The sequence below is a fragment of the Spea bombifrons genome, chromosome 10 (genome assembly GCF_027358695.1).
Source record: "Spea bombifrons isolate aSpeBom1 chromosome 10, aSpeBom1.2.pri, whole genome shotgun sequence".
In the NCBI taxonomy this organism is placed as follows: domain Eukaryota; kingdom Metazoa; phylum Chordata; class Amphibia; order Anura; family Pelobatidae; genus Spea; species Spea bombifrons.
Genome location: NC_071096.1, coordinates 39443670 through 39458643, shown reverse-complemented (window position 1 = coordinate 39458643; position 14974 = coordinate 39443670). Strand labels below are relative to the sequence as shown.

General features: G+C 47.1%; 1 protein-coding gene across 1 annotated transcript; it reads left to right on the top strand.

Annotated features, from left to right (window-relative positions):
• The first annotated feature begins 1369 nt into the window (after nt 1-1369).
• CMTR2 (cap methyltransferase 2) lies at nt 1370-4582 on the top strand. The gene is made up of 2 exons (XM_053448427.1): nt 1370-1384; nt 2003-4582. Exon 2 carries the CDS (start codon nt 2059-2061, stop codon nt 4291-4293), a length of 2235 nt encoding a protein of 744 aa, XP_053304402.1. The 5' UTR covers nt 1370-1384; nt 2003-2058; the 3' UTR covers nt 4294-4582.
• Nucleotides 4583-14974: the final 10392 nt, after the last annotated feature.

Sequence of the window (14974 nt, the reverse complement as noted above, 5' to 3'; positions counted from 1 at the left end):
CAACGCTCCTCTCTGTACACCCTGCTTGCTTTATCCACCTTTTAAACGTTGCTGGCTAACCTTTAAGTCCATGGAAATTATCCCAAGTGCGTTATTCTACTTTCATCAACATTAAACTACTACTGCTGCTGCTGTGCTCCCCCCATTTTTATTTACTCGTTGAGTTTCCCCTAGAAATGGTTGCCCTGCTGCAGACCTTTATATCTGCAGAGACCTCACTGTTATCTTCTGTAATATCACCGATTAAAAAAAAAAAAAATGATAGTCGGGGCTCCAATACTGACCCGTGAGGAGCCCCACTAGTAACAAACCCTCTAATTTTACCCCATCGATGCCAACATAACTTGTAGCTATATTTGTAATTGCTACTCATGTTTCTCTACCACAAATGGGTCACCAGCAGTGGCGTTCTTCTGCAGTCTGCCGTGCCACCACCCGCTGCAAACGAATGCCCCTTTAAGCATGCAGGCGAGCTTCAGTAAGCGCACCGTCTCCTCAGCTGTTCTATAACCCAATAACGCAGTCGGCTAGCTCTCGTACTGTTTCTAAAGCTTTAGTTCATCTGCAGTGCCATGCAGGTAATACGGGTGTCATGTCAATGGTTGAACTCTCCATGGTGCTGAATCTGAATGGAGCTGAGGCCTTGTGGACCAGCATCCGGTGTAACACCCCTGGAGAGGGACCGGGTAGGAGGGTTGACCAGCAGCGCCTGGAGAGGGACCGGGTAGGAGGGGTGACCAGCAGTGCCTGGAGAGGGACCGGGTAGGAGGGGTGACCAGCAGCGCCTGGAGAGGGACCGGGTAGGAGGGGGGACCAGCAGCGCCTGGAGAGGAACCCGGTAGGAGGGGTGACCAGCAGCGCCTGGAGAGGGACCGGGTAGGAGGGGTGACCAGCAGCGCCTGGAGAGGGACCGGGTAGGAGGGGTGACCAGCAGCGCCTGGAGAGGGACCGGGTAGGAGGGATGACCAGCGGCACCTGGAGAGGAACCGGGTAGGAGGGGTGACCAGCAGCGCCTGGAGAGGGACTTGGTGGGGGCAGCAGTGCCTAGTGGTACAGTATGTAAGGGGGGGGGGATCGGCACTGCCCAGAGTGCCTGGAAAGACTATGTAGGGGAGGGGAGCGGGGGATCAGCACTGCCCAGAGTGCCTGGAGGGGCGGGGGAGGGCAGCACTGGCCGGAGGGGGGGGGAGAGACATAATTTAATCCTACTGCCCGCTTAATTCCGTTTTTTTCGCTGTCTAACAGGAGCCTTTATTCTAGAACTAATCCTCCGTTGCTTTAGCAGCAGCGTGTTAGCCTCCTAGACACGCCCCGTCACGTGACTTGGTGCGATTGTACTTCGTGACGACGCTCCGTGTTGCTTCCGGGTTTCCAGTGTGTCCAGGTAAAGAGGGCCGGTGGGGAAGAAATGACTGGAGGGGCGCAGAGGGGATGGGGGGGGGGGATGTGAGACGCAAAAATAATGGAATAGAAAGGAAAATGTCCCTTAACTAAAGCTCGACAGAGTAGCGCATTTGCAGCTAGAAAATTGCTTATTTGGCCAGTGGATGGGGTGCGCCTGGCAGTAGTGCCGGGGACCTTGCGTGACCACCCAGGGTATGCATTTTCTGGATGCCTTGGAGTGACTGCCGCAGACCTCCAGCCATTGTTTACATACCTGAAGCGTGTAGCTGGGGCATCAGGAAGCCACATGTTCCTTCTGTGGTCTGGTGGCACCTCTGACAGGGACCTCCAGTACTGGGTAGCAGCTTGACAGCCTGTGGTGCTTAGTCTCAGGACATCAGCTATCAGTATTTCCAAATACTGACAGTTCAGATCTGAATTTGACTGCACAGCATGCTTTCACCCCATCAGAGGTTACTGGTGCACCTCTTGGTACTGGCTTTGCTGTCCTACAGGCCTGTATGTGTGAAGGCAGCTGAGTTAGAGCAGTATTTACAGTATCTGCCCTTGTCACTTGACACAAATGTGCTATTAATATGTTCCTAATATCTCTTTATAGCAAGTTGTGCTGTCCTCAGGGAAAAGCACAGGCACAGCAGTGACCCCGACTCCACCATGCTCCAGGATGATATCCCAGCAGAGATCGAAACCCTGTTCAGCAAACACTACCAATATGTGAAAGAGGCCAACTGGCTTCTTCCAGGCTCTGGGGAGGCCTTTATCTCTGCACATGAGGAATTCCAAGAACTTCTAGCTTTGAAAGACTCTCTCAATCAAGTGAAGAACCTTCTGAGTGACAAAAGGCTGGATGAATGGCATCAACACACGTCATTCACAAACAAGGCAGGCAAGGTCGTGTCTGAGGTACGAAGATCCGCCAATGCTGAGCTTTGCACCCAAGCCTGGTGCAAGTTCCATGAGATTCTGGGCACCTATTCACTTCTACCCAATGAAGCTTTGTGGAACAGGGAGCTGAACACCATTCATCTCTGCGAGGCACCGGGGGCTTTTGTGGCCAGTCTTAACCATTACCTGAAAACACAAGCTCTGAATTGCGATTGGAATTGGGTCGCCAACACACTTAATCCTTACCACGAAGCCAATGACGGGCTGGTTATGATTACTGATGATCGCCTGATAGCAAACACACTTCCATGGTGGTTTTTTGGACCAGACAATACAGGGGATGTCATGACTTTGAAACACCTGACAGGTCTACAGCATTTCATTAGCAACATGCCCACTGTCCATCTGATCACCGCAGATGGAAGCTTTGACTGCCAAGGCAACCCAGGAGAGCAGGAGTCTCTCGTTTCTCCTCTACATTATTGTGAAGTGGTCACCTGTCTGGCAACCCTTGGCAAGGGAGGGTCGTTTGTTTTGAAGATGTTTACCCTTTTTCAGCACTCCTCTGTCAACCTCATGTATCTTCTGAATTGTAGTTTTGATCAGGTGCACATTATTAAACCCGGAACGAGCAAAGCTGGAAACTCTGAGGTTTATGTCGTATGCTTGGGGTACTCTGGGAAAGAGCCTATGGAAGACCTCCTGTCAAAAATGATCCAGAACTTTGGCGCAGATATCGTGAGCAAAGCCCTGTTCCCCCACAGAATCCTTCCAGCATCGTTTATGAGATGCCACCTAGAGTGCTGTACTCTCTTCCACAAGCATCAGACAGAAACCATCATGGGAAATCTTCAGCTCTTCTCGTATATGGGGGAAGAGGAGAAGTCCCGGTTGAATGCCTTGCGGGATTATGCAGTTTCCTATTACTTCCAAAAGTTCCAGATAAAGCGTATTCCCAGAAAACACTGGCTTGTTAGAAAAGTGCAGGCCGGGTGCAGCGTCGGCACGCGATGTGTGAGCGGCCGTGTCCGAAGCACTGACACCTTCAATGAGAGGAAGCAGCTTGAGAGCTTAACCTGGGCCGCAAAGGTGGCTGCTGGTTATTTTAGCCCCTGGCTCAAAGAGCATTTTCAAGACAACGTGGGTGCTGGTTGCTTTCTTGAAGGAGGTTATGGTGACCCGAAAATCAGTGAGTGGTACATCCTGGAGGGGAAGCTGCTGACAAGAATCCAAAGCTCCCCCTTCTGTGACAGCGAGGAATTAAAGAGCTTAAACGCAGCCATTGAGGGGTGCTTTAAGGCGTCTGCAGAGGACTCTTTCCCAAGCTGCCCGCTTTGTGTTACGTTGGCCACAGAGACTATTGGCACAGAGGTGGTAACTATGACACAGGCCGGTCAGCGTGTTCTGGTTTGTGGCTCTCGTTCGCTCTCTGAGTTTCTGAATGCCAGGCAGGTGCCTTGTCTTTTCATTCAGTCTCCATGTTCACTTAAATGCTCTTCTGTTCTGCACGATGGGGATCCAGCCTACCAGCAGCAGCTCCTCAACTGGGTTCTACATGCCCTGAACCAGCTGCAGGACGGTGACTCTTTGGTGCTCCCTGTCCTGTCTTCCTTCACCCGTGTAACTGCTGGTATACTCTATGTACTGTATCATTGCTTTCAGGTGATAACATTCTCGTGTCCTGCCACCAGCCTCGCTCCAGGAGCTGACACTCTGCTGCTCTGTTGTGGCTTCCGTGCTCCTTGCGATGTGTTCACACAGCACTTGGAGCTGCTGAAGGAAAGGACAGAGTGCTTACTGAGCTCTGGCTCTTCCCGACAGGTCCTACAGTTTGCTCCTATAGAGGCCCTGCTCAGGGGTCCCTTTTTGTACTTTTTATGGGATTTAAATGGTGCCATTGTCAGGTATAGACTGCACGTGATCGGTCACCATGAGAGCGAAAGGACATTGGCTTCAATTAAGCCGCAATCCCGGAGATTGTCACAAGATGCGGAGCACACGTAAACACGGCTGTTACTGTGTCTGTTTCTCAGTGTTTTTGCGTTGACTCTCAGAGAATGAAGATCTCTTCCTGCAGAAACTGTCTTAATTGTGTGATTTTATTCATTCCCATAGGGCAGGAGGCTTCATTGGAGCGCACTCTTTGGACATAATGGAGTTTTGTTAAGCTGCAGTCAAGCATTTATTGTTTGAGGTTATCTCTAGCCAGAAGTGTATTTTAGTTCCTTTTTTATGCTGGAATATTTTATTTTTACTGTGACATACACATTGAACAGTAAAACACTGCACTTTCCATGTTGTCTCGTCTTTATTCTTTACAACACAATTTTAGCTTTTCTGCGTATACCTACTGTAAGAGCCATCATGCTCCAGGGCTATGGATGGTTACACTGGGGGCCAGAATATGCCTAGGGGACTCTACTGACTTATGGTTCCTATTCTTTTTCTGCTGTTAAGAATATTAGTAATGGAGTGCCTTTCCACTGCATGATTTAGGAATAAACGCAGCCATATTCCCAGTCAATGTGCCGAGAATGTGGGGTCCCCTGGTGTGCCATGGCCAGGGCTGATTCCAGTCTGTAGGACCTGCCCCGCTGAGGCTGGTGCAGCCTGACGAGACAGGAGCTGCTGCTGCTGCTGGTAGCTTAGCGGCTTTGGTAGAGAATGCCCCTTTTGGTGGGCGCTCGGCTGCTCTGACTCTTCCATATCTCTTGGCTTTAGTTGGAAGGTGGGGATTATCAGTTCATTTTTAAGGAACCCTTCACCGGCTCCTCATTAAAGCTATGGTATTATACAGAACAGTGCCCCCTCTCCTCCAAACACAAAATGCCCCCCACCTCTAATTATCAACAGACTTTCCCTGATGGTTGTGTTTGATACGGCTCACTCGCTGCCTCTCTAGATGGAAACTTGCCACCGTTAGCAGAGGCATAATCAGAGAGCCATGGGCCTTCATCACGTGAGTGCCACAGAACCTTGGCCACTGGGTATGATGGCTTCTGATGGAGGCCCTGGGCCTTTCCATGTCGTTCTTCACCAACACGGGAGCTTCTATTGGGTATCTCAGTATCTATCGATGCATTGAAGTGAAACTGTGTCCCAGTAGGCAGATTACGAAGGTCCATCCTGTGAGCTTCTGCTGCCGGGAGAGCTTGGCTGGTCCTGCAAATTAATATTTAAATCACCATCAGTTCATTAAACCTGTAAACCCCACCACCTGCTTAACAAAGAGCGGCCCATGCGTGGACAGGAAGTGCAGTGATTAATTGCCCCTGTGGCTTGTGATTGGCTGTATATGCCGCGCCGGTGTCCCCCACTGTGGCTGTCGCTCTGTGGCACTTTCAGGTCTTTCTTTGCCTGGTGGAGCGAGGGCAGGTTTGGACCTCGTGGTGACCACTTTTGGCAGCTTATATATTCCTGTGGTGACTCTTCTGCTTACAGCTCGTCCCGTCAGCCATCAGGGTTTCTTCCTTCAACAAGCTCAATTATTAAGCAGATTATGGCTCAGCGCTGGGAGGGAAGACATTAGTGTTTCCAGTCCAATGCCCCTTTACTGTGGCCGAGGGGGGTAGGAGGGGGAACAGTCTCATCTCTTTCAGTGTTTAAAAACTGATTTGTGTTTGGTGACCTTGATTTACCCAACAGCTGTGTAGCAGAGCTGCAAAAGATCAGCGTACCGGTATTAGCTTTATTATTAGGGGTTCAAGTGGTCTGCTGGGTGCCTACAGATGTCTCCTGCACCATACCCCAATCATAGTCCGTCCGCCAGCGTCCATAACCGTCCAGAGCCATTTACAGCCTCAGAGCCGTGTGGATTCTGTGTAATACGGCCCGCCGCTGCAGCTCTCTGCTCCTGATACCCCATAGCTTCCAGCAATACACTTCACGCGTGAGCTTCGTATCTCTTCCATAATGAGCTCTGTGAGGCCGCGCGTGGACCGCTAAATTCTTTGCCATTGCTTTGGAAACAAGTTCAGTTTTAACCATTTTCACAGAGCTGCTTGTGCCTCTGCAAGCTTTCTGCCCATAACTGATCCGTAATGTGACCCACAGCCCTTCTCGCCGTGCCAATCGCTGCTGGCGTTGTAAGTCTGCACACGAGCTGGCCAGACGGCGATACAGTTCTTCACACCGCTTACACCACGCAACCAGCGCCACCGCAGCCCTCTGATGGGAAGCCACTTACCCACCATCGTAAGCAGCTGCAATAGGAGGTGCTCCTTCGACCCGTTCATACGCCTGCTCTGCCGCTCCTGCCCCTGTTACACTGAAGCTAGCGACCCCTGCCCTCACACTTCTCTATCAGCCGCTCAAACTGCACATGTAGTGGCCTTCAGTGGGATAAGTTCCCCGGCACGAGGTGGCCCGGCTGGCCTCAGACCTTCTGCATGCACCTCTTTCGTACGGTTCTACGAACAGAGAATAAAAGCTCATTGCACAAGCCTCATCCGATTAACCCGCGATGTGCCAACAGCAGTGTGGAGTGGGACCCTGGCAGGCGTTGTGGAGGGGGCCGGTATGACCGGCACATTTACTCCATTGTGGTTTCTAATTGCAGAGACTTTCCTTTCCCTCATTAGTGGTGTTAAGGTGCGGTGACGTGTCGTTATTGCTCTGCTCATAGGCATTGAACCGTCTGTGTAGGATGGTATCTTTTATTAACAGGCCATGTTACTGGGCTCATGATTATTATTAATGTCTTTGATTTATACGCAGCGCTTAATACAGTCCATATGTTCAAGGAGTCTGACGAGACAAGAATTGAAAGACTAAGACAAACCGATACATTAGGTGGAGAGACTCGGCTCACAAGCTTACAATCTTGCTCATGGATGTGGCTGCCTGAAACTGATGATGGGTGCTGTCAGGAGTCACAGTGATGTTATCAAGGGCTACAGCGGTGCAGGGAGCAGTCGGTCTAGGGTCACAGAGGTGCGGTCAGTGGGGGGGAGCAGTTAGGAGGTGCAGTGGTGCCGGCAGCTGTCAGTCAGGAGGTGCAGTTATTTTATTAAGAGCCGCAGCGGTGCAGGGAGTTATCAGTCAGGAGGTGCAGTGTTGCAGGGAACAGTCAGTCAAGGGGTGCAGTGTTGCAGGGGACAATCATGGGGTACAGTGGGCAGTTACCCTGGGGGTGCAGTGGATGCAGGGAGCAGTCAGTCAGGGTGTCCAGTGTCGCAAGGAGCAGTCAGTCGGGGTGCACTGGCTACACTTCACACGGCGTACCAGGCGCAGAAGGCAGGATGCTTGCTATACGGTGACACCTAGGTGGGCGGGACTAGTGATGGTTTCCACAGAAACAAACTGAAGCGCTGGGGCCCAATCACAGGGCGTGTTGTTAAGAGACTAAGCGTTTCGTTTCTATGGCAACCAACGATCTACAGCTTTCCTGTGAGGCGGTATACGGTATGTACACCGGGGACACATCCGGGACGCTGCAGCTGATTGGTGAGCGACGCGGGGTTTGGGCATTCACATAAATCCATGTTATTAGGCAGATATGGTATTATGTGGGGGTAGTGGGGCAGTTATGGTTTATATGAAGTTATTAGGCAGATATGGCATTATGTGGGGGTAGTGGGGCAGTTATGGTTTATATGAAGTTATTAGGCAGATATGGTATTATGTGGGGGTAGTGGGGCAGTTATGGTTTATATGAAGTTATTAGGCAGATATGGTATTATGTGGGGGTAGTGGGGCAGTTATGGTTTATATGAAGTTATTAGGCAGATATGGTATTATGTGGGGGTAGTGGGGCAGTAATGGTTTATATGAAGTTATTAGGCAGATATGGTATTATGTGGGGGTAGTGGGGCAGTTATGGTTTATATGAAGTTATTAGGCAGATATGGTATTATGTGGGGGTAGTGGGGCAGTTATGGTTTATATGAAGTTATTAGGCAGATATGGTATTATGCTGGGGTAGTGGGGCAGTTATGGTTTATATGAAGTTATTAGGCAGATATGGTATTATGTGGGGGTAGTGGGGCAGTTATGGTTTATATGAAGTTATTAGGCAGATATGGTATTATGCGGGGGTAGTGGGGCAGTTATGGTTTATATGAAGTTATTAGGCAGATATGGTATTATGTGGGGGTAGTGGGGCAGTTATGGTTTATATGAAGTTATTAGGCAGATATGGTATTATGTGGGGGTAGTGGGGCAGTAATGGTTTATATGAAGTTATTAGGCAGATATGGTATTATGTGGGGGTAGTGGGGCAGTAATGGTTTATATGAAGTTATTAGGCAGATATGGTATTATGTGGGGGTAGTGGGGCAGTTATGGTTTATATGAAGTTATTAGGCAGATATGGTATTATGTGGGGGTAGTGGGGCAGTTATGGTTTATATGAAGTTATTAGGCAGATATGGTATTATGTGGGGGTAGTGGGGCAGTTATGGTTTATATGAAGTTATTAGGCAGATATGGTATTATGTGGGGGTAGTGGGGCAGTTATGGTTTATATGAAGTTATTAGGCAGATATGGTATTATGTGGGGGTAGTGGGGCAGTAATGGTTTATATGAAGTTATTAGGCAGATATGGTATTATGTGGGGGTAGTGGGGCAGTAATGGTTTATATGAAGTTATTAGGCAGATATGGTATTATGTGGGGGTAGTGGGGCAGTTATGGTTTATATGAAGTTATTAGGCAGATATGGTATTATGTGAGGTTAGTAGGCAGATATGGCATTATGTGGGGGTAGTGGGGCAGTTAAGGTTTATGTGAGGTTAGTAGGCAGATATGGTATTATGTGGGGGTAGTGGGGCAGTTAAGGTTTATGTGAGGTTAGTAGGCAGATATGGCATTACGTGGGGGTAGTGGGAGAATTAAGGTTTATATGAGGTTAATAGGCAGATATGGCATTACGTGGGGGTAGTGGGGGCAGATATGGCATTACGTGCGGGTACTGGGCCATTTATGGTTTATATAGGATATATATAGGATCAGTGGGCAGATATGTTATTATCTGGGGTATTGGCAGTTATGGCATTAGGCTGGGTTACTGGGGTAGTTATGGCATTATGTGGGTCTACTAGTGCAGTTATGGGTAATATTGGATTAGTGGGAAGATACTGTATTATATGGGGGTAGTGGGGCAGTTATGGTTTACACAGAGTCTGTGCACTGATGGCAGTATGTGGGGCTATTGGGGCAGTTATAGGTTATATAGGATTAGTGGGCAGATATGGCATTATGTGGGGCTACTGGGGCAGTTGTGGGTTAAATATGATTAGTGGGCTGATATGGCATTATGTGGGGGTAGTGGGGCATTTATGACATTACATGGGACACCCGAGAGAGTAAATGCAGGACTGTATGTGGCTACATATGGTATGTGAGATGTGATTGGGTGATTGGTGCGCCTGCGCAAGCTTGGCATTTCATTTGCAGATGGATGACCTGGTGATTATAAACCTGACGTGTGAGTGGACTGCAGCCCTGTCAGATACCACCTTCTTCGGGTATCCATTCAGCTGCTGGGTTTATCACCAAACACTTTAAAGCCTTCTTTCTCTGTCATTCCATCTGTTTTGTGATAGATTCAGTTTATGGGCCCCTGGGGCCCTTTCACAATTTTCTGTACACATGGAAACAACATTCCTGCTCTCCTGATTTACAGAGTACACAACAGCTCTAGAACACGTCTTCTGGTCTGCAGAATTTATAGAGTTCCAGAGCATTGTCAGGGTCACTGAATATACAGCAGCTCTAGAACACATCTTCTGGTCTGCAGAATTTATAGAGTTCCAGAGTATTGTTTGCAGAATTTACAAGAGCTCCCGAGTATTGTCAGGGTCACTGAATATACAGCAGCACTAGAACACGTCTTCTGGTCTGCAGAATATATGAGTTCCAGAGCATTGTCAGGGTCACTGAATATACAGCTGCTCTAGAACACGTCTTCTGGTCTGCAGAATTTATAGAGTTCCAGAGCATTGTCAGGGTCACTGAATATACAGCAGCTCTAGAACACGTCTTCTGGTCTGCAGAATTTATAGAGTTCCAGAGTATTGTTTGCAGAATATACAAGAGCTCCCGAGCATTGTCAGGGTCACTGAATATACAGCTGCTCTAGAACACGTCTTCTGGTCTGCAGAATTTATAGAGTTCCAGAGCATTGTCAGGGTCACTGAATATACAGCAGCTCTAGAACACGTCTTCTGGTCTGCAGAATTTATAGAGTTCCAGAGTATTGTTTGCAGAATTTACAAGAGCTCCCGAGTATTGTCAGGGTCACTGAATATACAGCAGCACTAGAACACGTCTTCTGGTCTGCAGAATATATGAGTTCCAGAGCATTGTCAGGGTCACTGAATATACAGCTGCTCTAGAACACGTCTTCTGGTCTGCAGAATTTATAGAGTTCCAGAGCATTGTCAGGGTCACTGAATATACAGCAGCTCTAGAACACATCTTCTGGTCTGCAGAATTTATAGAGTTCCAGAGTATTGTTTGCAGAATTTACAAGAGCTCCCGAGTATTGTCAGGGTCACTGAATATACAGCAGCACTAGAACACGTCTTCTGGTCTGCAGAATATATGAGTTCCAGAGCATTGTCAGGGTCACTGAATATACAGCTGCTCTAGAACACGTCTTCTGGACTGCAGAATTTATAGAGTTCCAGAGCATTGTCAGGGTCACTGAATATACAGCAGCTCTAGAACACATCTTCTGGTCTGCAGAATTTATAGAGTTCCAGAGTATTGTTTGCAGAATATACAAGAGCTCCCGAGCATTGTCAGGGTCACTGAATATACAGCTGCTCTAGAACACGTCTTCTGGTCTGCAGAATTTATAGAGTTCCAGAGCATTGTCAGGGTCACTGAATATACAGCAGCTCTAGAACACATCTTCTGGTCTGCAGAATTTATAGAGTTCCAGAGTATTGTTTGCAGAATTTACAAGAGCTCCCGAGTATTGTCAGGGTCACTGAATATACAGCAGCACTAGAACACGTCTTCTGGTCTGCAGAATATATGAGTTCCAGAGCATTGTCAGGGTCACTGAATATACAGCAGCTCTAGAACACGTCTTCTGGTCTGCAGAATTTATAGAGTTCCAGAGCATTGTCAGGGTCACTGAATATACAGCAGCTCTAGAACACATCTTCTGGTCTGCAGAATTTATAGAGTTCCAGAGTATTGTTTGCAGAATTTACAAGAGCTCCCGAGTATTGTCAGGGTCACTGAATATACAGCAGCACTAGAACACGTCTTCTGGTCTGCAGAATTTATAGAGTTCCAGAGCATTGTCAGGGTCACTGAATATACAGCTGCTCTAGAACACGTCTTCTGGACTGCAGAATTTATAGAGTTCCAGAGCATTGTCAGGGTCACTGAATATACAGCAGCTCTAGAACACATCTTCTGGTCTGCAGAATTTATAGAGTTCCAGAGTATTGTTTGCAGAATATACAAGAGCTCCCGAGCATTGTCAGGGTCACTGAATATACAGCTGCTCTAGAACACGTCTTCTGGTCTGCAGAATTTATAGAGTTCCAGAGCATTGTCAGGGTCACTGAATATACAGCAGCTCTAGAACACATCTTCTGGTCTGCAGAATTTATAGAGTTCCAGAGTATTGTTTGCAGAATTTACAAGAGCTCCCGAGTATTGTCAGGGTCACTGAATATACAGCAGCACTAGAACACGTCTTCTGGTCTGCAGAATATATGAGTTCCAGAGCATTGTCAGGGTCACTGAATATACAGCAGCTCTAGAACACGTCTTCTGGTCTGCAGAATTTATAGAGTTCCAGAGCATTGTCAGGGTCACTGAATATACAGCAGCTCTAGAACACATCTTCTGGTCTGCAGAATTTATAGAGTTCCAGAGTATTGTTTGCAGAATTTACAAGAGCTCCCGAGTATTGTCAGGGTCACTGAATATACAGCAGCACTAGAACACGTCTTCTGGTCTGCAGAATATATGAGTTCCAGAGCATTGTCAGGGTCACTGAATATACAGCAGCTCTAGAACACGTCTTCTGGTCTGCAGAATTTATAGAGTTCCAGAGCATTGTCAGGGTCACTGAATATACAGCAGCTCTAGAACACATCTTCTGGTCTGCAGAATTTATAGAGTTCCAGAGTATTGTTTGCAGAATTTACAAGAGCTCCCGAGTATTGTCAGGGTCACTGAATATACAGCAGCACTAGAACACGTCTTCTGGTCTGCAGAATATATGAGTTCCAGAGCATTGTCAGGGTCACTGAATATACAGCTGCTCTAGAACACGTCTTCTGGACTGCAGAATTTATAGAGTTCCAGAGCATTGTCAGGGTCACTGAATATACAGCAGCTCTAGAACACATCTTCTGGTCTGCAGAATTTATAGAGTTCCAGAGTATTGTTTGCAGAATATACAAGAGCTCCCGAGCATTGTCAGGGTCACTGAATATACAGCTGCTCTAGAACACGTCTTCTGGTCTGCAGAATTTATAGAGTTCCAGAGCATTGTCAGGGTCACTGAATATACAGCAGCTCTAGAACACATCTTCTGGTCTGCAGAATTTATAGAGTTCCAGAGTATTGTTTGCAGAATTTACAAGAGCTCCCGAGTATTGTCAGGGTCACTGAATATACAGCAGCACTAGAACACGTCTTCTGGTCTGCAGAATATATGAGTTCCAGAGCATTGTCAGGGTCACTGAATATACAGCAGCTCTAGAACACGTCTTCTGGTCTGCAGAATTTATAGAGTTCCAGAGCATTGTCAGGGTCACTGAATATACAGCAGCTCTAGAACACATCTTCTGGTCTGCAGAATTTATAGAGTTCCAGAGTATTGTTTGCAGAATTTACAAGAGCTCCCGAGTATTGTCAGGGTCACTGAATATACAGCAGCACTAGAACACGTCTTCTGGTCTGCAGAATATATGAGTTCCAGAGCATTGTCAGGGTCACTGAATATACAGCTGCTCTAGAACACGTCTTCTGGTCTGCAGAATTTATAGAGTTCCAGAGCATTGTCAGGGTCACTGAATATACAGCAGCTCTAGAACACGTCTTCTGGTCTGCAGAATTTATAGAGTTCCAGAGTATTGTTTGCAGAATATACAAGAGCTCCCGAGCATTGTCAGGGTCACTGAATATACAGCTGCTCTAGAACACGTCTTCTGGTCTGCAGAATTTATAGAGTTCCAGAGCATTGTCAGGGTCACTGAATATACAGCAGCTCTAGAACACATCTTCTGGTCTGCAGAATTTATAGAGTTCCAGAGTATTGTTTGCAGAATTTACAAGAGCTCCCGAGTATTGTCAGGGTCACTGAATATACAGCAGCACTAGAACACGTCTTCTGGTCTGCAGAATATATGAGTTCCAGAGCATTGTCAGGGTCACTGAATATACAGCTGCTCTAGAACACGTCTTCTGGTCTGCAGAATTTATAGAGTTCCAGAGCATTGTCAGGGTCACTGAATATACAGCAGCTCTAGAACACGTCTTCTGGTCTGCAGAATTTATAGAGTTCCAGAGTATTGTTTGCAGAATATACAAGAGCTCCCGAGCATTGTCAGGGTCACTGAATATACAGCTGCTCTAGAACACGTCTTCTGGTCTGCAGAATTTATAGAGTTCCAGAGCATTGTCAGGGTCACTGAATATACAGCAGCTCTAGAACACATCTTCTGGTCTGCAGAATTTATAGAGTTCCAGAGTATTGTTTGCAGAATTTACAAGAGCTCCCTAGTATTGTCAGGGTCACTGAATATACAGCAGCACTAGAACACGTCTTCTGGTCTGCAGAATTTATAGAGTTCCAGAGCATTGTCAGGGTCACTGAATATACAGCAGCTCTAGAACACATCTTCTGGTCTGCAGAATTTATAGAGTTCCAGAGTATTGTTTGCAGAATATACAAGAGCTCTCGAGCATTGTCAGGGTCACTGAATATACAGCAGCACTAGAACACGTCTTCTGGTCTGCAGAATTTATAGAGTTCCAGAGCATTGTCAGGGTCACTGAATATACAGCAGCACTAGAACACGTCTTCTGGTCTGCAGAATTTATAGAGTTCCAGAGTATTGTTTGCAGAATATACAAGAGCTCTCGAGCATTGTCAGGGTCACTGAATATACAGCTGCTCTAGAACACGTCTTCTGGTCTGCAGAATTTATAGAGTTCCAGAGCATTGTCAGGGTCACTGAATATACAGCAGCTCTAGAACACATCTTCTGGTCTGCAGAATTTATAGAGTTCCAGAGTATTGTTTGCAGAATATACAAGAGCTCCCGAGCATTGTCAGGGTCACTGAATATACAGCAGCACTAGAACACGTCTTCTGGTCTGCAGAATTTATAGAGTTCCAGAGCATTGTCAGGGTCACTGAATATACAGCTGCTCTAGAACACGTCTTCTGGTCTGCAGAATTTATAGAGTTCCAGAGCATTGTCAGGGTCACTGAATATACAGCAGCTCTAGAACACGTCTTCTGGTCTGCAGAATTTATAGAGTTCCAGAGTATTGTTTGCAGAATATACAAGAGCTCCCGAGCATTGTCAGGGTCACTGAATATACAGCTGCTCTAGAACACGTCTTCTGGTCTGCAGAATTTATAGAGTTCCAGAGCATTGTCAGGGTCACTGAATATACAGCAGCTCTAGAACACATCTTCTGGTCTGCAGAATTTATAGAGTTCCAGAGTATTGTTTGCAGAATTTACAAGAGCTCCCGAGTA